Below are 26548 nucleotides of genomic sequence, written 5' to 3' on the forward strand. Positions count from 1 at the left end.
TTTGCACCTTGCTAGAATTTTCCTACGAGAAATTAAAAAAAAATTTTAAATAATATTTTATTATTATTGGGATGATTGTTGGCTATAAGCCTTGAAATAGACATTATAATGGCCCTAAAATTAAAAAAAAATTTTTTTTTTGAGAAAATTTGAAAACCCAAAGAATCCTTACAGGTTTTGTTGTCTCTGGAGTTTTCTTGGTGATTGAATGGGTGCCCTTAATGCCTCTTAATGTTTTTTTTGTAATTCTCATCGGTCCAGTAACTTTAGAGTTATTTTATGCCTGCACAGAATGTGAGGTGTTCCGTGTTACTTGTGCAAATAATGCTAAACCTGAGGAATAAATTGTCGTTGAGCCATACTACCTAAACGTTTCTGGGTTCAACTTCTAAATACTTTCCATGGATCCTTGATGATCCTGTAACACCTTGACTCGTTTGTTGTGTGTTACAGGCCCAGGATCACAGCTGCAGTCTGGATACTTACTCTATGTCATGATATCTGAACATTATTATGCATTCTTTTCAAGCTTTGCTAAAGGTAGGTGATAAAGGCGACAAGTGTTCTGGATTTGCCGAAGCCTAAGTGCCAAGTTTTGACAGATAAATGACGGTGCATGTTATTCATGCTGTATTGATTTTTATTATATTATAAAAGATAATTGTTTTCAAATGGGGAAATTTAGAAATGTATAAGATTTCAAAGATAACTTGTTCTTTATGAGTATATTGATGTGATGTCTAGGCATGTGAAAAATTACTCTCATTTGTCTTAGTCCTTTTTTATTATTATTGTTGGGAACCAGAAAAGCGCAAAGTAAAAGATTCAATGTGGTGATCTTTAACACCAGACTATATCTATTTGGAGAGATTTTGGTCAGTCACATAAGGCATTGTCCTGCACTTCCTTTTTCAACTGTATCTTTACAGCTTATTTTTTTGTGTGCAAATATTCTTTGAAAAGTAACTTTTATCTGTCAAGTCCAATCTATTTGAAAGTCCATTAGTTGCTACTAATAGTGTGATAAACAGATATTTGAAAGTGCAAATATACTTTAGACTATATGGATGTAAAGTATGTACAGTTTTGATGTAAGAATGTTTGATCATTTTAATAATTTCTGCAATGTCAGTGCTGTAAACTATTTACTTCCTTTTTTTTTTTTTTTTTTTTTACCCAACAAATGAGGGTCTCTTCATTAGTTTTTTCCCTGGATTGATAATTTGAAAGATTGTATCTAACAAACTACCTTTCCTTTGCATAGGAAACAAACTCAGTTATCCTTAGAGGGTAAACAGATTTCCATTAGACTTTCAAACTAATTCACAGAAGACCCCTTACCACTTTAAGGACACACAGGGAGTCAGGAAACTCAGGTTGGGAAGCATTACTCTTTAATACTGAAATCATCTATCACTGAACAGCAAATTTCTTTTTTTTTTTTAATAAATTTATTTATTTTATTTTTGGCTGCGTTGGGTCTTTATTGCTGTGCGCGGGCTTTCTCTAGTTGCGGCGCGCGGGCTTCCCATTGCGGTGGCTTCTCTTGCTGCGGAGCATGGGCTCTAGGCACGCGGGCTCAGTAGTTGTGGCGCACGGGCTTAGTTGCTCCGCGGCATGTGAGATCTTCCCGGACCAGGGCTCGAACCTGTGTCCCCTGCATTGGCAGGCGGATTCTTAACCACTGAGCCACCAGGGAAGTCCTCAAATTTCTACCATGGACTTTGACCTGGTTTGTTTCTTGACTCTTCTGTTTACCAGCATTATGATCTTAAAAACTCAGTCTATTCTTTCCTTCTCTAATATTATTTCTAGGAAATTGTCCATTTAATCTTTTTTTAAGTTTCTTGATATAAAATTGTATCCTTTTATGATCTTTTTAGTCTCTGCTGTAATTTGTTAGTCTTTCATCCTTAGTACTGTCCATCTGTGCCTTCTCTCTTGTTTGGTTTTTTCTTGATCAGTCTTGATAGAGGCTTGTCTATTTTTAAAAAATTCTCTTTGAAGAACTATTATATTTATCAATCCTCTAATCTGTCTTATTCTTTTTCTGTAATGTCTTTCTTTAATTTCAACTCTTAGCTTCCTTTTTTCTACACTTTTTGCTTTTATTTTGTAATTATATAATTTTTAGCTTTTCTTCCTTTGTAATAGAAAATTTGAGGCTATCTGTTTTCCTCTGTGTACTGTTTCAGCTGTATCCCATACATTTTCATGAGTAGTATTTTTATTATTATTCAGTTCTAAGTCTATTTTAAAATGGTCATTACATTTCCCCTTTGGCTCTTGAATTGCTCCTTTTAAAGTATCCAAGTGTATAGGTTTTTAAAAATTTATCTAATAGTTGTTGATTTCTTAATTACATCGCAGTCATATGTGGTCAGGAAGAGTATTCATTATTAGACACAGGATTTCATGTGTATTCAGGATATCCATTCAATTTTCTTTGTTAATTGTTTAAATTTTATTTATTCTTAAGAACTTTTTTCTCCACTTGATCCAAAAATCACTGGCAAGGTGTGTTAAAATCTCCCACTAAAATTGTGACTTTCTCCATTTTTCTTTGTATGTCTTTCAGTTCTTATTTTACGTATTTTGGGCCTCTGTTTTGAGCTTTTCTATTTTCTTGGTAAATTAAGTCTTTGATTATTATGTAGTGATCCTCTTTACCTCTAGTAAATATTTTTCCTTAGAGTACATTTTGTCTGATGTTAATCTAGCCACATCACTTTCTTTTGTTGAATATTTACATGGTACCATTATTTTATTTCCAGTCTATCTCTGTCTGTAGTTTATGTGAATCTCATGCAAACAGCCAGAAGCTACCGGTTTCTGTCTTTTGACTGGTGAGTTTGGTCCATTTACAATTCTTGTGATTACTGACATATTTATAATTGTTTCCACAGGGCTATTTTATGCTTTCTATTTCTTCTGCTTTTTTTATGCTTCCTTTATTCTCTTTTCCTGAGTTTTTTGATTGAATGAGTTTGTTAATATCACTTTTTCTCTTTTAATATTATGCATAGTATTTTGAGGGTCTAGTGTTTAAGTATTTGACATGTATATCTTAAAGTCTAAAGTTATTATTTCTTTATTTTTTTTTTAAGGCAAGGCAATGCTTTTTTTTTTTAATTTATTTTTTATTTATTTATATTTGGCTGTGTTGGGTCTTCGTTTCTGTGCGAGGGCTTTCTCTAGTTGCAGCAAGCGGGGGCCACTCTTCATCGTGGTGCACAGCCCTCTCACTATCACGGCCTCTCTTGCTGCGGAGCACAGGCTCTAGATGCGCAGGCTCAGTAGTTGTGGCACACGGGCCCAGTTGCCCCACGGCATGTGGGATCTTCCTGCACCAGGGCTCGAACCTGTGTCCCCTGCATTGGCAGGCAGACTCTCAACCACTGCGCCACCAGGGAAGCCCCCAATAATTTTTAATCAGTGATAATAACTTCCTCTTTAACACACTTCCCAACAGCCTCCAGTTTCTAGCAGTGTGGAACTATCCAGGATTTGGAGTCAGAGGATCTGAGTTTGAATCTCCTGACTCTTGAATAATCCAGACCTCAGTTTCCTCATGAGTAACATGGGGATAATAACATTGACCTCACAGAAAGGTTGTAAGGATATGTGAAATGAATTACATAACTGCTCTTTACCATTAACAACTAATATGCATTCTATTGAGAGCCTGGAATGACTCACACATTGCAAAGAATTTCGGATTCATTTATAAGTCAGTGGGAAGATACTTGGGGGTATCTTGGAAGTTTCCTACCTTTCTATGCAAAAGCAAGCCTATGCATTAAAAGGCAATCAACCTCACCTCCCATCCGTGGGGAAGGCTACTCAAAAAACCCAGCACTTAACAAATTTTGGAGAGGATGTGAAGAAACTGGAATCCTTGTGCACTGTTGGTGGGAATGTAAAATGGTACAGCCTCTGTGGAAAACAGTATTGTTGTTTCTCAAAAAATTAATAATAGAATTACCATTTGCTCCAGCAATTCCTCTCTTGGATATATACCCAAAAGAATTAAAAGCAGAGACTTGAGGTTTGCACATCCATGTTCAGAGCAGCATTATTCACAGCAGCCAAAAGGTGGAAGTGTCCATCAATGGATGAATAAACAAAATGTGGTATACGCATACAATGGAATATTATTCAGTCTTAAAATGGAAGGAAATTATGACATGCTACAACATGGATGAACCTTGAGGACATAATGCTAAGTAAAATAAGCCAGTCAGGAAAGGACAAAGGCCATATGATTCCACTTATCTGAAGTAACTTGAGTAGTCAATTCATAGAGACAGACAGTAGAATGGTGATTGCCAGGGGCTGGGGAAATGGGGAATGGTAGTTACTGTCTAATGGGCACAGAGCTTCAGTTTTACAAGATGACAAGAGTTCTGTGGATAGATGGTGGTGATGGTAGCACAACAATGTGAATGTACTTAATGCCACTGAACTGTTCACTTAAAAATAGTTGAGATGGGAATTTTTATGTTATGTGTATTTCACTACGATTTTTTAAAAAAAGGACAATCAACCAATCTGGCAAGTCAAAGTCCCCCATTTCTTATCTAAGCAACTGTTTATAAACAAAGTGTCTAAAAACAAAGAAATGTCATTACAATTTATTATTTTAGGCAACTTTTAAAACAAGGCAAATCAGCTACACATCTCGTGCTCTATACCTGCTCAACTACATATACAATTGCTTCTCACTACCTGGGTCCACGACTTATAAACAGTACAACCTTGGGTTAGTTACTTAACCTCTCTTTGCCTTAGTTTCCTCTTTTGCAAAATGGAAATGCTCATTTCTTTACAGTCGGGTTCTTGTGAGGATTCAATTAAATGGTGAATGGAAAGGGCCTGGTAGGCACATGGCACAGGGAGTGCTTAGTATGTTTGTTTCCTTTTATAGGTAAACTCATTGAAACGAGACTTAATTATACTCTGAGGGTCACAATTTAAAAAGATCAGAAGGACAGATATCTATGAAAGGGAGTGAAAAACCACATAGTTGGTGGACTTGAAGGGAAAAATATGTGGGAGGACCTGAAAACATTTTTTAACGTATTTCTAAAGGTGGATTTTGTTCCTAGTTTTTGTTGTTTCTGTTGTTTGTTTGTTTGACATTTACTCTGCTGGTTTTCCTGCTTTCCAAAGCTATCTTGCACAGAATCTACTGCCCCCATTACGCTAATTGGCAGTGTGAATATTTTAACAAACTCTGTGGGGTTACTTTACCTCAGCTTTAGCCAAATGTATAATTTAACACCACCAAGACAACCTGCTTCTCAGCCTTGAATTAATTACATGACAAAGAATTTTGCAATGTTCTGAAATCAGAAATTAGTTTGTAATGCGGAAGACAAGGCTGTGTCTACGTTTCAGCTTCAGGAACTCTCAAAAAAGAATGCACATTGGGATTTTTATTGGTGTTGCTTACATCAATGGGAACAAACTTCTTCCATAGATGTGTGCATTCTGAACTCCTGGCCCGTTCATTAACTGTTGTCATCACAGGGAAGGGTTATTATATCACTAATCAGGAAAAGCTCACCCTGAACCATGTTTGCCTAAAACCTCTATTTCACAGTCATTAAGTGATACTTATGTAATCCTTCCATGCCATTTAAAAAAGAGAGCTGTTGGAGAGATCTGTGGACCATGTACTGTATGTTCTTGCCTGAGAGGATCACCACATGGGCACACTGTCAATGTAAGCAGCCTTCCTCCGAAGGGCTTGAGTAATACAGCCCATAGTTTAACTCATTGTAAAGTTGGGGTGGCAAAGCAGAGGCAAAAGTCAGGAAAACGCTGGAACACCCTAGGGCGGTGAAAATCTAAATGAAGTCAGTACCAGTGTGATGGAGATAAGGCTACGTTTGAGAACTAATTTCACTGGGCTGCAGTTCTTGCACAGATGTTTCAGGGAGGCGTTTCTGAGGCTCTGAATGCCGGGAGGAGCCCTATTCCTTCCCTTACCTCCTCTCCTGAATCTCAGTTGTGCTGGGTTCGCTTACAAGGTGGGCTCTGCCTCTGGCACGTCCATTCAGTTCCTGCTTCCTCTGAGCCCCTTCGCCCGGCACTGGACAGATGGGTTAAAACTGGAATGAGAGAGAAGAGGTGGGGCTCATTCTTCAATTTCCTTTTCAGAGTAATAAAGATGACATTCTACCCTGAGCCACAGCTCTTTATGTCTTGTTTCTAATTGGTTAGAAATAAAAGTCCCTAAATCTCTGGCAGAGTCTGAGCATCTCCTGCATAAGAGGGGGGAAATACAGGGAAAAATAACAGTAGAGAACATATCGTGAGATGGCAGGAAACCAAACCAGTAAAAAGAGCTTACGAGCAGAACAAAGTAACATAGGAGACAAAGGAAAAGCAAACCCTGCCCTTTCTGGAGGTAAAACAGATATGAACCTATTCTAAAAGGGAGACACTTTGAACATTCTAAAAAAGCTGTATCTTATGCCTAATAATTAGTTACATGTCAGACACACCATGTGAAATTTAGAATTCATTGTTTCCATCCCAAACCCACATCTCCTTCTGTACTTCGGTTTCTGGGACCACAGCTCTCTAACTAGTTGAGGAATAGCACTGGGTCTGTGTGAGTCACCTTGAGGCTAGACTTAATACTTATCTCCAGCCCACACCATCCCTCCTGTGGTTTTACTGAAGGCTTCATAGAGAAGACGGTTCTATTCTTTCACCCTTTGGCAAAACGTAATCAAATGGCTCCTAAGCTTCTTAGTTCTTTCCCCAGAGTCTTTTCCCAAACATTTCATTCTACTCCGCAAAACAAAGCCCTCAATTGACCGAAATCAACTTTCCTAGAAGACAATTATGCAACCATTTCTTATCACTCAAGCACACTCATGGGGAGGGGGAGGGGAGATAGCAGTGGTGGTAGTACGTGTGTTCATGTACGCTTATCTAGGCATTCCTTCGTCAAAAATAGATCTCTCGAGGGAGCAAGCGGGAAGGAGGTGTGGACTACTAACAAAAAGAAGATTCCCTTTTGAGTCATCAGACCCAAGGCAAAACCGTCAGTCATTCCAACTCTTTTGTCTTTCTGCCACATTCAGTTACAAAATCTGGCCATCAAAAATCCTTAGTAGCCCTCCAAGTCACCTCTTCCTCTCTGTCTCATCTATCAGATTGTGGTATTCACGATGGAAATGTCTTTAATTACTTCCCATGATCAAATACATCTATCTATGCCCTTTGGTCTAGCATATGGGGCTTTTGGACCAAATGTTAATGCAACTTCGTGTGCCCGACACACAGTGAGGCCAAACAAACTGAAACGTCGTAGTTTGGGGCAGAGAAAGGTTCACTACAGGGCCATGCAAGGAGACAGGTGGCTCATGCCCTAAAAGCCCCGAACTCCCTGAACGGTTTTGGCAAAGCACTCTTAAAAGCCAGGCGAAGGGTCGGGTGGGTGTGTGATCAGCTTGTGCACCACTCTCTGACTGGCTGACGGTGAGGTAGTGGGGCGGTGTCTCAGGGGTTAACATCATCAGTCCTTAGGCTCCAGGAGGCCTGGGGGCTGTGTGCTCTGGTCAAGTAATTAACATCTTCCATTTGTTGGAGGTGTGGGAGTGTGGGGGGCGGTTAACATCTGCAAAACCACTCAGGAAATGTGCATCACACACTATCAACCAGGTACTTCAGAGAGGAGCTCCAGCAGAGGATGCGGGCCAAGGCCTGCCTCCCCTCGCCCCCCAAGGCCCCATGGGGTCCTGTTCCGTTACACAAACTCATCCATGTTGCAGCTTTATCTCCCATGCCTCTCCAGCCATAGGCAAGCATTTTGTTTCCCCCAGGACTCTTTATTTCTGCACATACTCCTGTCTGTCTGCTATGACCTCCTTTCCTCTGTCTACCTAGTGATGAGCTCCTATGCAGCCTTATGCCCCAAACCCAATAACTCCTCTGAGAAGACTTCCCTGACTACACCCCCTTCCCCTTGCCCTTATTCAACCCCTCAACCCAGACCCACATAGAATTACCTACTTTCTCCTTTGTGCTCCCATAGCCTCCTACCTATCCCTCTATTGTAGCCCTTACCTATATATAGTCTTCTTTAACCATTAAAGCCCTGGTTTCAATGCACTTTTCTTTCATAGATTAAAGATATGAATGCTGTTTGATCTGTGGCACCTATTTTTTCCAGAGTATAGTTTCCCTTTGCAGGTTTGTTGTTTTTTCTTTGTTTTGGTTGATGGTTTTAAGGGACGTACCAGATTTCTCAGTCAAAGTTACCAATTATTTTCCCATACAATTCTTTTTAAACATAAAATGTTTTCCCATCCAAATATTTGATAGATATTACATTTAACTTTATCTAGGCTTTTGATTTTCTAACTTTAACTTAAAAAAAATATTTATTTATTTTTGGCTGTGTTGGGTCTTTGTTGCTGCATGTGGGCTTTCTCTAGTTGCGGTGAGCGGGCTTCTCATTGCAGTGGCTTCTCTTGTTGTGGAGCACGGGCTCTAGATGCGCAGGTTTCAGTAGTTGTGGCTCACGGGCTTAGTTGCTCCGCAGCATGTGGGATCTTCCCAGACCAGGGATCGAACCCATGCCCCCTGCATTGGCAGGCGGATTCTTAACCACTGTGCCACCAGGGAATTCCCCTACATTTAACTTTTTAATCCTTATGGTATTTATCTTGTGCATGATATGACACAAGATCTAATTACATATTTGCCTAAAAGCTAACCAACTGTCCTAAAATCATTTACTGAACAAAGTTTTCCTCCTATATTGCTTTTTATGGCTTTGTATCATATGTGAAGTTCTCATATCTGTTAGCAAGTGCTTTTGGACTATTTAATCAGTTGTGGGGTTTTTTTTTGAGACCGAAAAAAAAAAGCTCAGAGTGAGAGTACAGAATCTGCCTGGCTATTCAGGATGAATAGGAAACCATATTCATTCATTCATATTCATTCATTCATTCATATAAGATGAACAGGAAACCATATTCCTTCCCAAGGGCACGTGCAGCTGTAAAGGGTCACAAAAACCATCTTCTCTGAGTGCCTACTGTTTTCTTACTCTTCGGAAAATCTTGTTCTCTGAAGCCAGAGACTATCAGAAAATTCGATTTTTGAGATTGTATCAGTAAGAATGAAACATCCCAATCTTGCATGGAGGTTCTAACTCACTCTGACACAGAGAAGCAGACTTGATTTACAATGCAGGCGCAGAGCTTCAGGTAAGGTGTTTCTGAATGCGATGTTCTACATTTATCCACGGAAACAGGACCCTGAGCTCATTTTGCAGTCCAGACCTCAGGCTGGCCCCTCTACTCCCAACCCTTCTCTGCTTTGAGCCGATCAAAACTTTGTCTCGTGGTTTCTCTGGTGCCCGGTCTCCACTGTTACAATGAATCAGTCGTGGGGCTACACGTTTTGCCCTTGATGCTCTTAGGCTGCTGACTGCATTAGACACACTGTTCTCTTCTTGAGTTAGTGCCCTTAATTATTATAGTTTAATAATATGGGTTTTTTTCATTGTTATCAGAAGGTTCTCAAACTTTTGGGGTTTTCAGACCCTCTTTTACACTCTTAAAAATCATTGAGAATTCCAAAGAGCTTTTGTTTGTGTTATATTAATCGATATATTCCATATCAGAAAATTAAAACTAAGAAAATAAAAAATATTTGTTTCTATATTAATTTTAAAAACTAGGAAACTCATTACGTGTTAACATAAATATCAATAACATTTTTTATGAAAAATAATTATATTCCAAAACAAAGGAAATTTAGTAGGAGAAATGGCATTGTTTTAAATTCATGTTAATTCCTTTAATGTTTGGCATAACAGAAGACATTTCTGCTTCTGCATTCAATCTGTTGTGATATCACGTACTATGCAACCACTGGGAAACTTCACTGTATATTTGTGAAAGAATGGGAGTGAAAAAGAGTGAAGAAAGACTTAATATTGTTATGAAAGCAATTTCGATACTGTGAACCCCTTGAAAGAGTTTCTAGGACCCTAGATACCCCCAGGCCATAGTCTGAGGACCACTGGTCTTAGCTATTCTAGCTTGGTTTCTCAGATGAAGTTTAGAATGTTTTGTCTCTTAATTTGGGAGGCAGTAATTATGTATTTAAAATCTTGTCTTCTCACTGTAGGATAGCCTATGTCTCTCCAATTATAAAATACTTTACAGATGATTTCTCGATAGTCTTGCATTTTCCTTTTCAGATCTCCCACCTTTCTCATTTTTTATCATTCCTAGTTATTTTATGTTCTTTGCTGCTATTGTGAACGGGATCCATTTTTCCCACTGTATTTTAATTGGTCATTGTTGGCCTCTTACAATTTTGTATGTGGCCATTTGCTTACTCTTTATTAATTCTTATGTTAAATAATATATTTGGTATGATCTAGTTTTTAAAGAAAGAACTAGAAAATTTGAATCCATTTATATAATGCTAGTATTGATACGATATTCTCAATACTCTGAGATCATCACACATTAGATGAAACATACGATATTCTGAGAAAAACCCACTGTTCAAGTTCTAGATTTCAAAGATATTTTATGAGGAAAATATCATAAATATGCTGAATGCCCTTTTGGCATCTACTCAAATGATCGTGTTTTTTCCTTAAGACAGATGCATTGATTAAGACTAGAAGACGCCTGTTCGGTCTTCTAGAATTCTTCCAATTTTGGGGCACCGCGGATGACAGACCCGTTTAGATTATTAACAGAATCAAATGCCATTTTGATTGTCGTTCTCACCTTTTGAAGGGGAGGAAGGCATAAGCATGCCCCACATGTCCCTTAGGCTGTTCAGGGAACCTGGCCAGCACAGACCCGTCCGGTGAGCTCAGGCAGGGCACAGAGAGGACCAGCCAGAGGGTTGGTGATTGACAGGCCTCCTCTCTAAGGCAGAAGTTCCTTCGCAGGCCGCTAAAGTGCACTGATATCTGCCGGGGAGACCTCATTAGTCATTTTCCCTCTCAATTTCAAGGTCGGAGCCCGCTGGCCTCGAGGTGACATCCTCGTGGCACGAGGCCCACGGAGTTTGGGGGAAGTTCTTGGGGGAAGACACCGCGCATCGCAAGGAGACTTCGCTTCAGGAAAGTGGGTCTGTCCGAGGGGGCTCCAGGGACGCCGCGGTCCTCTCCCTTTCCCCCGGGCTCCAGGCCAGGGAGGCGCGGCCGAACGCCATGAAGCCCCTCGCAGCCTCGGCCGCCAGTCCCGGGCCCTGCGAGGAGCGCAGGGCGGACGGCGCGGCCTCCCCCACCACCGGCGGTCCCGGCGGAAGGCGGCGCCCGCTGGCGGGAGGGAGAACGTTCTTCCAGAGCCTGGCGAGGGGCCGCCCCCTCGAGCGCCCCGCCCCCGGCCGTCCCGCCCCGCACGCCCGAGGGGTGGATGGAGACGCCGGCTTCCGGCCCAGGTAGGGGTCTGGGCCTCGGCGGCGGGGAGCCGCGGGCCTGGCGGCGTCGCTTCCCCGGCCACTGGGGGCGGGAACCCCGCGTCCACCCCGGGGAACCGGACCGGGAACGGGAGGGGGGCTCGTGGGGACCGCGCGCCTCGTCCCGACCGAGTCTCGGGAAGCTGTGGCCCGCGCCGCGCCGGCTCAACCCGAGGGAACGCCTGTTCAGGGCTGACTTCTCTGGCAGCAGGTCGGTGGAGCTGGGGCTCCAGACGCATCTGTAAAGTTTCCTTTTTAAGGAGAACGTGCAGACAGGAAAGAGCGTTGTGATATTGAGAAGTAGAGAAATCCTCCCAGAGACGATGTCATCTCGACTTGCTCACCAACAGCGCTGTTCTGTAGTAGTTTCTGTTTGCACCTTGCTAGAATTTTCCTACGAGAAATTAAAAAAAAATTTTAAATAATATTTTATTATTATTGGGATGATTGTTGGCTATAAGCCTTGAAATAGACATTATAATGGCCCTAAAATTAAAAAAAAATTTTTTTTTTGAGAAAATTTGAAAACCCAAAGAATCCTTACAGGTTTTGTTGTCTCTGGAGTTTTCTTGGTGATTGAATGGGTGCCCTTAATGCCTCTTAATGTTTTTTTTGTAATTCTCATCGGTCCAGTAACTTTAGAGTTATTTTATGCCTGCACAGAATGTGAGGTGTTCCGTGTTACTTGTGCAAATAATGCTAAACCTGAGGAATAAATTGTCGTTGAGCCATACTACCTAAACGTTTCTGGGTTCAACTTCTAAATACTTTCCATGGATCCTTGATGATCCTGTAACACCTTGACTCGTTTGTTGTGTGTTACAGGCCCAGGATCACAGCTGCAGTCTGGATACTTACTCTATGTCATGATATCTGAACATTATTATGCATTCTTTTCAAGCTTTGCTAAAGGTAGGTGATAAAGGCGACAAGTGTTCTGGATTTGCCGAAGCCTAAGTGCCAAGTTTTGACAGATAAATGACGGTGCATGTTATTCATGCTGTATTGATTTTTATTATATTATAAAAGATAATTGTTTTCAAATGGGGAAATTTAGAAATGTATAAGATTTCAAAGATAACTTGTTCTTTATGAGTATATTGATGTGATGTCTAGGCATGTGAAAAATTACTCTCATTTGTCTTAGTCCTTTTTTATTATTATTGTTGGGAACCAGAAAAGCGCAAAGTAAAAGATTCAATGTGGTGATCTTTAACACCAGACTATATCTATTTGGAGAGATTTTGGTCAGTCACATAAGGCATTGTCCTGCACTTCCTTTTTCAACTGTATCTTTACAGCTTATTTTTTTGTGTGCAAATATTCTTTGAAAAGTAACTTTTATCTGTCAAGTCCAATCTATTTGAAAGTCCATTAGTTGCTACTAATAGTGTGATAAACAGATATTTGAAAGTGCAAATATACTTTAGACTATATGGATGTAAAGTATGTACAGTTTTGATGTAAGAATGTTTGATCATTTTAATAATTTCTGCAATGTCAGTGCTGTAAACTATTTACTTCCTTTTTTTTTTTTTTTTTTTTTACCCAACAAATGAGGGTCTCTTCATTAGTTTTTTCCCTGGATTGATAATTTGAAAGATTGTATCTAACAAACTACCTTTCCTTTGCATAGGAAACAAACTCAGTTATCCTTAGAGGGTAAACAGATTTCCATTAGACTTTCAAACTAATTCACAGAAGACCCCTTACCACTTTAAGGACACACAGGGAGTCAGGAAACTCAGGTTGGGAAGCATTACTCTTTAATACTGAAATCATCTATCACTGAACAGCAAATTTCTTTTTTTTTTTTAATAAATTTATTTATTTTATTTTTGGCTGCGTTGGGTCTTTATTGCTGTGCGCGGGCTTTCTCTAGTTGCGGCGCGCGGGCTTCCCATTGCGGTGGCTTCTCTTGCTGCGGAGCATGGGCTCTAGGCACGCGGGCTCAGTAGTTGTGGCGCACGGGCTTAGTTGCTCCGCGGCATGTGAGATCTTCCCGGACCAGGGCTCGAACCTGTGTCCCCTGCATTGGCAGGCGGATTCTTAACCACTGAGCCACCAGGGAAGTCCTCAAATTTCTACCATGGACTTTGACCTGGTTTGTTTCTTGACTCTTCTGTTTACCAGCATTATGATCTTAAAAACTCAGTCTATTCTTTCCTTCTCTAATATTATTTCTAGGAAATTGTCCATTTAATCTTTTTTTAAGTTTCTTGATATAAAATTGTATCCTTTTATGATCTTTTTAGTCTCTGCTGTAATTTGTTAGTCTTTCATCCTTAGTACTGTCCATCTGTGCCTTCTCTCTTGTTTGGTTTTTTCTTGATCAGTCTTGATAGAGGCTTGTCTATTTTTAAAAAATTCTCTTTGAAGAACTATTATATTTATCAATCCTCTAATCTGTCTTATTCTTTTTCTGTAATGTCTTTCTTTAATTTCAACTCTTAGCTTCCTTTTTTCTACACTTTTTGCTTTTATTTTGTAATTATATAATTTTTAGCTTTTCTTCCTTTGTAATAGAAAATTTGAGGCTATCTGTTTTCCTCTGTGTACTGTTTCAGCTGTATCCCATACATTTTCATGAGTAGTATTTTTATTATTATTCAGTTCTAAGTCTATTTTAAAATGGTCATTACATTTCCCCTTTGGCTCTTGAATTGCTCCTTTTAAAGTATCCAAGTGTATAGGTTTTTAAAAATTTATCTAATAGTTGTTGATTTCTTAATTACATCGCAGTCATATGTGGTCAGGAAGAGTATTCATTATTAGACACAGGATTTCATGTGTATTCAGGATATCCATTCAATTTTCTTTGTTAATTGTTTAAATTTTATTTATTCTTAAGAACTTTTTTCTCCACTTGATCCAAAAATCACTGGCAAGGTGTGTTAAAATCTCCCACTAAAATTGTGACTTTCTCCATTTTTCTTTGTATGTCTTTCAGTTCTTATTTTACGTATTTTGGGCCTCTGTTTTGAGCTTTTCTATTTTCTTGGTAAATTAAGTCTTTGATTATTATGTAGTGATCCTCTTTACCTCTAGTAAATATTTTTCCTTAGAGTACATTTTGTCTGATGTTAATCTAGCCACATCACTTTCTTTTGTTGAATATTTACATGGTACCATTATTTTATTTCCAGTCTATCTCTGTCTGTAGTTTATGTGAATCTCATGCAAACAGCCAGAAGCTACCGGTTTCTGTCTTTTGACTGGTGAGTTTGGTCCATTTACAATTCTTGTGATTACTGACATATTTATAATTGTTTCCACAGGGCTATTTTATGCTTTCTATTTCTTCTGCTTTTTTTATGCTTCCTTTATTCTCTTTTCCTGAGTTTTTTGATTGAATGAGTTTGTTAATATCACTTTTTCTCTTTTAATATTATGCATAGTATTTTGAGGGTCTAGTGTTTAAGTATTTGACATGTATATCTTAAAGTCTAAAGTTATTATTTCTTTATTTTTTTTTTAAGGCAAGGCAATGCTTTTTTTTTTTAATTTATTTTTTATTTATTTATATTTGGCTGTGTTGGGTCTTCGTTTCTGTGCGAGGGCTTTCTCTAGTTGCAGCAAGCGGGGGCCACTCTTCATCGTGGTGCACAGCCCTCTCACTATCACGGCCTCTCTTGCTGCGGAGCACAGGCTCTAGATGCGCAGGCTCAGTAGTTGTGGCACACGGGCCCAGTTGCCCCACGGCATGTGGGATCTTCCTGCACCAGGGCTCGAACCTGTGTCCCCTGCATTGGCAGGCAGATTCTCAACCACTGCGCCACCAGGGAAGCCCCTAAAGTTATTATTTCTAATTGCCTCTTTAACTATATGAGGAACTTAAGAACATTTTAAATTCTATCACTCTGCTTTTGATTATTATTGTTCATTTTTGTCTATTATTGTTGCTTACAGTCAGTGTAGTTTAGATTTACACACATGTGTAACAATTTATTTACTGTTTTTGGCAATTGAGACCTTCCTTGTGAGACCATTATCATTCTTCAGAGACATCCTTTAGAAGTTCTCTTTCTCAGGGATCACTGTCGTTAAACTCAGTTTTTTTTTCTGGTGAAAAATATCTTTAATCTGCCTTTGATCTTAAAGGATACTTTTGTTTGTTCTAGATTAACAGTTATTTTATTTCAGCATGTTGAATATTATACTACTGTTTTCTATTGAAATATCAGCAGTCACTCTAATTGTTTCCTTCTCTATGTAATATATCTTTTCTATTCGGTTGGTTTTAAGAGCTTCTCATTGTCTTTGGTTTTCTGTCGTTTCATTGCAGTGTATCTAACTGTGGATTTTCAAAAAAAATTTACTGAGCTTCCTAAATTTGAGTGTTTATACCTTTCACCTGTTTGGGAAAACTTCCAGCCACTGTCTATTGCTTTTTCTCCATTCTCTCCTTCTCAAACTGATTAGATGCCTGTTAGACTGAATCAGTCGGAAAACAGAATTAATACCAAGTAGTTTGACAGAGGTAATTTAATATGGTGCTATGGTCTGAATGTTTGTATCCTCCCCAAATTCATATTTTTAAATCCTAACTGCCAGGGTAATGGTGTTGGGTATGAGGCCTTTGGGAAGTGATTAGGTCACAAGGGCAGAGCCTCATGAATGGGATTAGCATTGTATAAAAGAGACCCCAGAGAGTGAGCGCCTCCCTTCCACCATGTGGGATTACAGCAAAAAGACAGCTGTCTAGAAAGAAAGTGAACACACACCCAACACCACATCTGCCAGCACCATGATCTTGGATTTCCTAGCCTCTAGAACTGTGAGAAATAAATGTTTGTTGTTTATAATCCACCCAGTTTATATTGTTTTTGCTAGAGCAACCTGAACAGACTAAGACATATGGGGGATTAGTTACAAATGTTTTAGGACAGGGGTCCCCAAGCCCCAGGCTGCACAGCAGGAGGTGAGCGACAGGCTAGTGAGCGAAGCTTTATCTGCCGCTCTCCATCGCTCCCCATCACTCGCATTACCGCCTGAGCCATCCCCGCCCCCATGGAAAAATCGTCTTCCATGAAACCGGTCCCTGGTGCCAAAAAGGTTGGGGACCGCTGTTTTAGGATATCTGAAAGCCAGATGGGACAATGAGGCAAACTAAAAGTTAGCAATAGCAAAAAACTGTTGTCACTCTTCAGGCTCTAGAGTTACAGCAAGGAGATAGTCTTACCAGAATTCAGAAGCTGAGGCCATCTAGAACTATGGCAAGTCTGCTCTACAGGAACAGGGATCGCTGGGGAGATACAGCCACTGATGGAGACACCACAAAACCCAGAGAAAGCAGAGGAGAAATATCCTGCTACCATCCAGTCTCCTGCCTGGCACTCTCACTGACAGCATCTAGCAGGGGAGGAAGCCAGTGGGACAAGGAGTTTGGGAAATACAGTTTTGAGATGTCAGCCCCCAAGATTCAGGACACGGAAGGTCATGCATGGATCTGAGAGCAAGCAGACCATTCTGGTCTCCCTTCCATATCTTTCAATTTGGCTCTCCTGTTTTTCTTTACTTTGTTTCCCTATACTACATACAGAGTAATATTTTTATTTTGGTAAAATGCACATTACATACAGTTTACCCTTTTAACCATTTTAAAATGTGCAGTTCTGTGGCTGTAAGTACATTCATGTTGTTGTACAATGATCACCACCGTCCACCTCACAACTTCTTTTATCTTCCCAAACTGAGACTCTGCCTGTTAAGTAATAATTCCCATTTCCCTTCCCTGATCTAGCAACCACAATTGTACTTTCTGTCTGTGAATTCGACCATTCTGGGTACTATGTATAAGTGGAATCATACAATATTTGACCTTTTGTGACAGGCTTTTCTTTTCACAACACATAAGGCCTTCTAGGCTTTTCCATGTTGTAGCATGTGTCAGAATTTTCTTCCCTTTTAAGGCTGAATCACATTCTATTATATGTAATACAACATTTTATTTATCCATTCATCCACTGATGGACATGCGGGCTGCTTCCACCTTTTAGCTGTTGTGAGTAATACTGATACGAACATGGATGTACAAATAACTCTTTGAGACCCTCCTTTCAATTATTTTGGATATATACCCAGAAGTAGAATTGCTGGGTCATGTGGTAATTCAGTGTTTTTCTGAGGAAACACCATGTCATTTTCCACAGCAGTTGCACTATTTTACATTCCCACCAGCAATCACAAGAGTTTCAGTTTCTCCACACCCTGAACAACACTTGTTTTTTGTTGTTTGATAATAGCCATGTTAATGGTTGTGAAGTAGTATCCTTTCATGGTTTTGATTTGCATTTTCCTAAGGATTAGTGATTCCGTATGCTTATTGGCCATTTGTATATATCTTCTTTGGAGAAATGTCTGTTCAAGTCCTTTGCCCATTTTTAAAATTAGGTTATTTTGTTGTTGTATTGTAGGCATTCTTTATGTTCTGGATATTAACCCTTTATCAGGTATATGACTTACAAATATTTTCTTCTATCTTGTGGGTTGTCTGTTCACTCTGTTGATGGTGTCCTTTGAGGTACAAGAGTTTTTAATTTTTTATGAAGTCTAATTTATCTATTTTTTCCTCTTACCTGTGCTTTGGTGTCAGATTCAAGAAATCACTGCCAAATTCAGTGTCATGTAGCTTTTCCTATATATTTTCTTCTAATTTTTATGGTTTTAGCTCTTATGTTTAGGTCTTTGACCTATTTTGTGTCAGTTTTTGCATGTGGTGTAACATGAGGATTCAACTTCATTCTTTTGCATGTGGATTTCCAATTTTCTCAACACAAATTGTTAAAAAGACTGTTATTTCCTCATTGAATGGTCTTGACAGTCTTGTTGAAAATTACTTGACCATATATATGAGGTTTTATTTCTGGGCTCTCTGTTTGATTCCCTTGGTCTATGTATTTGTCCTTGTGGCAGTAAAACACTGAGTTGATTACTATAGCTTTGTAATAAGTTTTGAAAGCAGGAAATGTGAGAGACCTTTAACTTTATTCTTCTTTTTCAGTATTGTTTGGGTTATTGGAAGTCCTTTGAGATTCCATCCAATTTTAGGATGGATTTTTTTCTATTTATGCAAAAAAAATCTCACTGGGCTCTTGATAGGGAGTGCACTGAATCTACAGATTGCTTTGGGCAGTACATATAGACATCTTAACAATATCGTCTTCCAATACGTGAACACGACATGTCTTTCCATTTCTTTGTGTCTTCTTTAATTTCTTTCAGCATTGTTTTGTAGTTTTCACTATACAAGTCTCTCACCCTTCTTGGTTAAATTTATTCCTAAGTATTTTTTTGGTGTTATTATAAATAGAATCACTTTCTTAATTTCTCTTTTGGGTTCACTGTTAGTGTACAGAAATTCAACTGATCTTTGCATGTTGATTTTGCATCCCATGACTTTCCTGAATTCATGTATTAGTTCTGACAGCCTTTGTGGATTCTTTAGGGTTTTCTACATAAATCAAGTCACCTGTGAATAGAGATAATTTTATTCTTCCTTTCCAATTTTGATGCCTTTTATTTCTTTTTATTTCTTTTTAATAAATTTATTTCTTTATTTATATTTTATTTTTGGCTGTATTGGATCTTTGGTGCTGTGTGTGGGCTTTCTCTAGTTGTGGCGAGTGGGGGCTACTCTTTGCTGTGGTGCACGGAGTTCTCATTGTGGTGGCTTCTCTTGTTGTGGAGCACGGGCTTGAGGCGCGCGGGCTTCAGTAGTTGTGGCACGTGGGCTCTAGAGCACAGGCTTAGTAGTTGTGGCGCACAGGCTCTAGGCACGCACAGGCTTCAGTAGTTGTGGCACGTGGGCTCAGTAGTTGTGGCTCGCGGGCTCTAGAGCGCAGGCTCAGTAGTTGTGGTGCACAGGCTTAGTTGCTCCGTGGCATGTGGGATCTTCCCGGACCAGGGCTTGAACCCGTGTCCCCTGCGTTGGCAGGCAGATTCTTAACCACTGCACCACCAGGGAAGTCCCATATTTCTTTTTCTTGATTGCTTGCTCTGGCCAGGACTTCCAGTACTATGTTGGATAGAAATGGCAAAACTAGGCATCCTTGCCTGGATGATACTTACGGAGTATTTCCTGTGTGCCAGTCATGGTTTTAGAGTCTTTGGGATACATCAGTGAAAACCTGGATAAAATTTTAGCCCTCGTGGGGCTTACATTCTAGTAGCATAGAAAAAATAATAAATAAAACATAATAAACAAGAAATAATATAATGTGCAAAGAGGTAATAAGTGTTATGAAAATAGAGCAGGGTAAGGGGGACCAAGAGTTGGGAGGCAGGATGGAGTGGAGGACAGCAGGTTGGGATTTTAAATAGGATGGTTAGGGTAGGTCTTATTGAAAGGTGATGGCTGATGTAAGACTTGGAGGAAGTAAGCCATGTGGCTTCCTGGAGAATGAGCATTCTGGACAGGGGGAAGAGACAGCCCAATGAGAGATCATCCTGTGTATGCTGTGTATTAGAATGAGCCTGCAGGCAGTTTGATTATTTTAGTAAAGAAGAATTAAGTGCAGGTTTACAAAAGCAGTCAGAATAATTGTTGAGATGAGTGTTAAGATCCTGAAGTAAGATACATTTTTATTGTGTTACGGTCCTTTTTTCTATCATGAGAAAAACCTCAGTAGCTCAATATATAATAAATCAACTAAAAAAGGTGATTTTTCATTTTAAAATGGAGCTTTGTAAGTACCTTTTCAGAGTTATGGTAAATACATAGATCAAAATACAGTAAATATATATGTCAAAAGTAATTCTTTAGATTACATGATCATATAATTAAGTACAATTATATGTTTTAGTTTTATGAGCTAGAGAATTTTTTTTTTTATTCTTTGGGTGCTGAAGACTAGAAAAAATATAAACATTGCTATGTTGAATGCAATTTACTGTAATCATTAAATAGTTGTTTACTAACTGTGACATTTTATTTTATTCTTAAAGAATAAACAACTGTGTATTTGAAAAGTATAGTTTAGGAGTCATAAGGCTTGTTTCTGTTCTAATTCTTGAAATTCTTTACTGTTTAATTCTGAGGAAGTCTTTTTAGTGTTCTTTTGCCTAAAAGTTTTGTTTTAAATGGGACTTAACTAAGTGTATTCAGTTTCCAAAATGCCTATGCATTTGTCATTTTGTGATTATTGTTTTATAATGTAGCAATGCACTGCTTTAAATATTTGTCTTATTATGAACTGTTAAAGAGGAAATTCTATTTTAGATAAACTCCTGTTCTTGTTTAATGTCCAGCTCTAGTACTGCTAATTTCTGTATCTTTTCAGATACTTCAGAATTAATTGCTTCTTCACCTGGGCGACCATAGCACTTTATGCCTATTTCTATTACCTATCACTTTTCATGATATAGTTACATATTTATTTATCTATCCACAAGTTACCTATCTTTGTATCCCCAAAACTCTAAAATACTTTGCACACATTTGGTGTTCAGTCGTTTTTAACTGAATTCATATGCCTGTATATTTAAAGACCAACAGTTAATCCCTAATATTAAAACAGCAGAAATTAAAATAGTGTTCAATAACATTGCCACTGAAAAGGCAATATTCCATAAAATGAATGGTTTTCCTGGTTGAAAACTCCTACTTCAGGCATTTAATAAGATTTAATTTGGTCTTTTGTTCTAAATTTTACCTCATATGGATGGCATAAATGCTTATTTGCATGACTCAAGTAGATAGATGTAAAAAGTAGTTATCTTGTGACTGATTGTGAAATCACTAAAGTGGATGATTATTACTGATTACCTCCTACTTGTTTCTTTGCATTTCGGATCAAAAGCACGAATTTCATAAGGATTAAGTGTTGTAAGAACTATTCATAAGTGTGTTTTTATGTAGTGATATAAGAACTATTCCTAAGTGTGTTTTTATGTAGTGATGTAATTTTCAGCAGGCATTCATAGCCATTTACTGGATGATGTCCCCTTAAATATAATGAACCAGAATATGATCCTTATTTTGTTTAGGTTTTCAAATTCTTTTCAGCTCCTCCTAATCCTTATTTCTCTCTCCCATTTAAAAACTTTTTTGGAAGAACCATATTGATTCACTTATTCAGCAGCTATGTATTTAACATCTACTATATGCCAGGCACAGAGTGAGGCATTGTAAGATTTGTAAATGAACAAGAGAGATAAGATCTCAGTTCTCAGAATTAACAGATAAACAAATAAACATTTGCCCATTTAGTGAGCATTTACTAATTGTCTGCAATGTGTTAGGCATCATTCTGGGAACTGTGGCTACAGCAGTAAAAATAACAAAGTCTGTACCCTCTGTAGCTTACATTTTGATGGAGGAATAAAATATACAGGGAAGACTTTTCTAAAAATGTTATATTTGAGCTGAGATATGATGGATGAGATGGAACAGAAGGAAAAGACTGAGGCCAAACAGCAATTACTGATGATAAATAGAATGAACTCCTCGTGTTTGATGCACGTTGGTTTGTAGTTTCTGAGATAAGATTAAGTTTATTAATGCTTCCATTTTGTCACTTAATTATTAAATGAGGGCGTCGGTTGGGAAGTTTTGTGGGAGGCGATGGACAGCAAAGAGGGAACAATTTGAGGAGAGAGAAATTTGAGGACAGAGATCACTGTGAAATAGTTAATCACCCCAGAGAGAAGAGAATACACAAACCAGGGAAGGGCAGTAGCATTGCTGGGCAGCACTGAGGGTCTACTTGCAAGTTTTTTATCCTGAATTTAAAGTGAAACGATACAGCCTAGTTGTGTGGTTTTCTCTAGCTACAGGCACAGGTGTGAAGAAGATGCAGAGTTTAACCAGAGTTGGTTTCTTAACCCCAGGAGACTGGTGGTGGAGAAAGAGAAGAACAAGAGTGCTGAGGGCATTTGCAAGGAAGTTATAATAATTCAAGCTGTAGAATTTATGCTGGGGAAGGAGAAAATGAAGAGGGAATGAAGACTGAAGAGAGCTGACGGATATAAAGAAAGCGAGGAATCAATGGATTGGTGGATTAAATGAGGTTGAAAGTTGTGGTCAGACAAGTGAATTTCATGGGCTAATATTAGTATGTAATATTAACACATTTATTAATAGATGTGTTTCTATGTGTATGCATACACATACAAGCACAACTGCATCAACTTTTTTTTTTTTGCATCAACGTTTTAACATCGAAAAGAGGGAGGTTTTGCGCAGATAACTGAAAAATTCTGAGGACCGCTACAAGTTCTGGTTTCTCTTTCTGTTCCTTTTTTTTTCCTTTGTAATTTTATAGAAATGGTTGAATGTAATATAAGGGGAACAGGAAAGGCTAAAAGCTTTACTTGGAAGATCTTATCTTAGGTTATATATAAAATCTCTTTAAAAATCACTTGACCTTATTGGCCATATTCTCCTAATTATTTCAGCACTGTGCCAGGTGCTGGGCATACAGTAATACCAGGTCAAGGTGGGTTCAGAGTGGTCTTGGAGTGCAGAGGTGGTCACGCAACCCAAATGGGATGGAGAGTGGTCACATTTGGAGGGAATGACATCTAAGCTAACATCTGAAAAGATAAGTAGTAGCAAAGAAACCACAGAAGTGGGAGGGAATAGTGTATATGAAGATCCTCAAGCAAGAAAGAAATGACCTGAGGGATCCCAAGTGGCTGGTTTGTAGTGTCTGAGGGAAGAGGTGTTGAGACATGAGGCTAGGAAATTAAGCAAGGGCCATATTTTAAAGGACGTGGTAGTTTATGTGAAAGAAATTTCATCCTAAAAGCAGTGGGGGACCGATCATTGGGTTTTACATAGACCAGTGATATAAAACACAATCATTTTAAAGTGTGGGATTTGCTTTGATGGAGAAGTTGAATTTTATCATCTCTAAGGTTCATTCTAAAATTCTTTGATTCATGAGTATAAAGCAGTAAATCAAAATGATTTAAATATGTGCCTCTTATTTTAATCTGAAAATAATTAGTAGCAATTAAAGTAGAACTGTATTAAACATAGAAAGCCCTGCCTACAAAGCATTATTAAACTCATATTCATCTGTTTGCAAAAAAGAATTGAAATTAAAATTTTTCCATGACTCTGAGTACATTTGGTTACTGCTGTGTATTTTCCATATCAGTGAAAATATGAGATAATTTCCCATGAGTTTATGTGTGCCATTTAATATCACCAATCAAATGTAGATGAAACTCTGTGCTTTTTCTCTCCAGTGATTTAAACTTTTAAGATGCTTCCATTAATTGGAAAAACAATTATCTTTGATAACTTTCCCGATCCTTCTGATACATGGGAAATCACTGAAACAATCGGCAAAGGAACTTATGGAAAAGTTTTTAAAGTGTTGAATAAGAAAAATGGCCAAAAAGCAGCAGTCAAAATTCTGGATCCGATTCATGTAAGTCACATTGGTTTTTTTTTTTCCTGCTAATTAACTTTTTAAAAAAATCTGTATTAAACAGTTAAAAAGTCTCTAGGTATCTTATCTTGATTTATTTATCACAATGTCAGTTACAATTTGAAGAAAATGTTTTTTTAAAAAAAGTCTACTTGTTAGAGGTTCCTTATTTATATGCTTAACATATATAATAAGGTACAATAAATACTTGATACATGAATAAATATGTAATGTAAATAAGTATATAAATAATACAACTCTCAACAGCTCAACAGTTGATTTAATACTATTTTAGATTTCAAAGTTTTGTCAGAATACAGATTTATGGGTCTAGAAGTAATCCTAAAATGTCGTCTGTACCAGATCTCCTTTTCTTCCTGTGTTTATTTAGGCTTCAGGCAGAATTCCTCTTATGCCAAACCAGAAATATTTTTTAAATTAAATTTCATTCAGAAAAGGGAAGTTAATTTTCAGGTTTACTTAAGTGTTTCCAGAGCAGAAATGATGTTCCTTTATAACCAGAGTGAGGTTCCTTGTGAAAAATTGAATGTCACGGTCAGTCCACATGGCCTCTTTTTCAGCAGTGCCCCAGTGGGCACCTCCTTTGCTTTTTGGGGGAAATCCAGTTGTGATGAGGGAAACTCATCTGTCTTTGCCTTTAAGAGCATGAGGAGATGGATGAGATTCTTCTTTCTGGGAGTGAGAGCTGGACATTTGGGAGCATTTTCAGCTACTGGGACATACGTAGCTCTCCCCTAGCACCTGGGGGAGCCAGAATAAGCTCAGTGATCCCATAATCCCCAAACCTCTACTGAGATCACCTTCTCCAATTACTCAGCTCTTGCACACGTGATGGGAGTGCCGTGTGATGGAAATGACGTGATGCGTGTGGGGAGGGCATCAGAGAAGAGCACTGTGCCCAGGCTTCACGGATGCTGCATCGGAAAGTTCTTACCATTCAAACTGAGGGAAGAGAGGCACAAATTAGGCTGTACCAAAGTAACTGTACCTCTGGTCTTTGCAGTTACGGGTCTGTCCTTTGGTCTTCAGTGTTAAGGGTTGGGGTCCATGGTGGCGAGAGAAAGGGCTCCAGACTGACCCCAGTGTATCGCCCCGTAATCAGTGTCTCTCTCCCATTCCTCTGCTTCTCTATGGACAAGAACAAGTGCCTTGTGAATACATGTAGCCGTTATTCTTTCATAATTTACTCGTGTTTGGTGTACTGCTAACCGTATAAATCATGTTTTGTTCTATTGCTTAAATGAAACATGTAGATTCATAACTACAGTATGAAATGTGTTCTTTTGCTGCTGTTATTCTTGTCATAGTACCTGTGTATTTTCCTAAGAATTCTTTATTTACTCTCATTCATCATGCCACAAGTCAAATAAAAAAGATTTATAACCAGGAGATTATAATCTTAATAAAATAAATTTAAATGCACCCAGGCATTTTGCAGAGTGGCTTTTTTTTTTTTTTTTTATTAAAAGGGTCTTACTGTTATGGATTTTGAACTAATAATCTTCTCTCTGAGGTGGGGAGGACATGAGCAGTACCAGAAGGCAGTAGACTAGTCCTGGATCTCACACGAACCAGCTCTTGTAACTCTGACTGCCCTGAGCTTTAGTTTCTTCCTCTCAAATTAGAGCTCTGGTCTAAAATTCTTTCCAGCTCTCTGATTCCATGATTCTGTCTTAAAACAGTGTGGACATTAAATGTTACCGTAAAATATTAGAAGTCTTTTTCTTATTTATGACTCTGTGAGTTGTTTCATGTATATGTGATTTTCCTAGATCCATGACTAAGTGCCTAGTCATGTTTGCATTTTTACTGATGGGATAACAACCTATTCTACTTCTGGTGAGTGGGCCTTTAGCTAACTAAAGGCTGTATGCCATCTTATGTAACTTAACTCTTTCACTTTTTTGGAAGGGTAGGAGTTCATTCCATGTATGACTAGTTTTTTTTTTTTTTTTTTAAGAAATGCTTGCTAATACCAGCCATTCTTTTTTTTTTTTTTTTAAATTAATTAATTTATTTATTTTTGGCTGTGTTGGGTCTTCGTTTCTGCGCGAGGGCTTTCTCTAGTTGCAGCAAGCGGGGGCCACTCTTCATCGCGGTGCGCAGGCCTCTCACTATCGCGGCCTCTCTTGTTGCGGAGCACAGGCTCCAGACGCGCAGGCTCAGTAATTGTGGCTCACGGGCCTAGTCGCTCCGCGGCATGTGGGATCTTCCCAGACCAGGGCTCGAACCTGTGTCCCCTGCATTGGCAGGCAGATTCTCAACCACTGCGCCACCACGGAAGCCCTATGACTAGTTTTTGATAGCCTTCGAATATCCTGTACTTCAAAGAAACAAAATGAACCAGCTAAAAGTTTTCATTTAGAATAAATGGCTTTGCCATCGAAATCAAGTTAACACTACAAAAAAAGGAAAATCATCTGAGGTAGTTCTCCATATACGTTTCTTTCTCATTGCACACAAAAACAGCCTTTTATTTATTCCTTTTCAATGAAATTAACGTAATTAGAGATATATTTGATTAGCAGGAAAATCACAATCTCTCCCCTTAAGCAGTGTAATGAGAAGTTTCAATACATAGTACTGAGTGCAGTAAAAACTATTCTGACCTTGCTTTGACAAAATAAAATTCTACATTTGGTAGTCTAAATTGTTTCTTTGACTTCATTCATGTTTTTCTCACCGTTCTC

At 38.6% G+C, this 26548-nt stretch overlaps 1 protein-coding gene and 1 long non-coding RNA gene across 24 annotated transcripts in view; one reads left to right on the forward strand and one right to left on the reverse strand.

Moving 5' to 3' along the window:
- Positions 1–37: 37 nt before the first annotated feature.
- On the reverse strand, positions 38–17193 carry LOC309656480. Its single transcript, XR_014261399.1, has 2 exons — positions 14714–17193; positions 38–2908 (listed from the first exon to the last, which is right to left on the reverse strand). It is a non-coding gene; the product is annotated as an uncharacterized lncRNA (long non-coding RNA).
- MYO3A (myosin IIIA) overlaps positions 11386–26548 on the forward strand; it is a 188355-nt gene continuing 173192 nt past the window's right edge. For 22 of the 23 annotated variants that reach the window (XR_014261311.1, XR_014261312.1, XR_014261313.1 and 19 more), the window contains exons 1-3: positions 11386–11439; positions 12283–12369; positions 23653–23837. Coding sequence is in view for 17 of the 23 variants with exons in the window: in XM_082452738.1 (XP_082308864.1) it covers positions 23670–23837 (168 nt within the window). In the remaining 6 variants the exon portion in view is untranslated. The other variant, XM_082452731.1, reaches the window with a different exon arrangement.

Source organism: Balaenoptera physalus, assembly GCF_965194825.1.
Source record: "Balaenoptera physalus genome assembly, chromosome: 2".
NCBI classification, from domain to species: domain Eukaryota; kingdom Metazoa; phylum Chordata; class Mammalia; order Artiodactyla; family Balaenopteridae; genus Balaenoptera; species Balaenoptera physalus.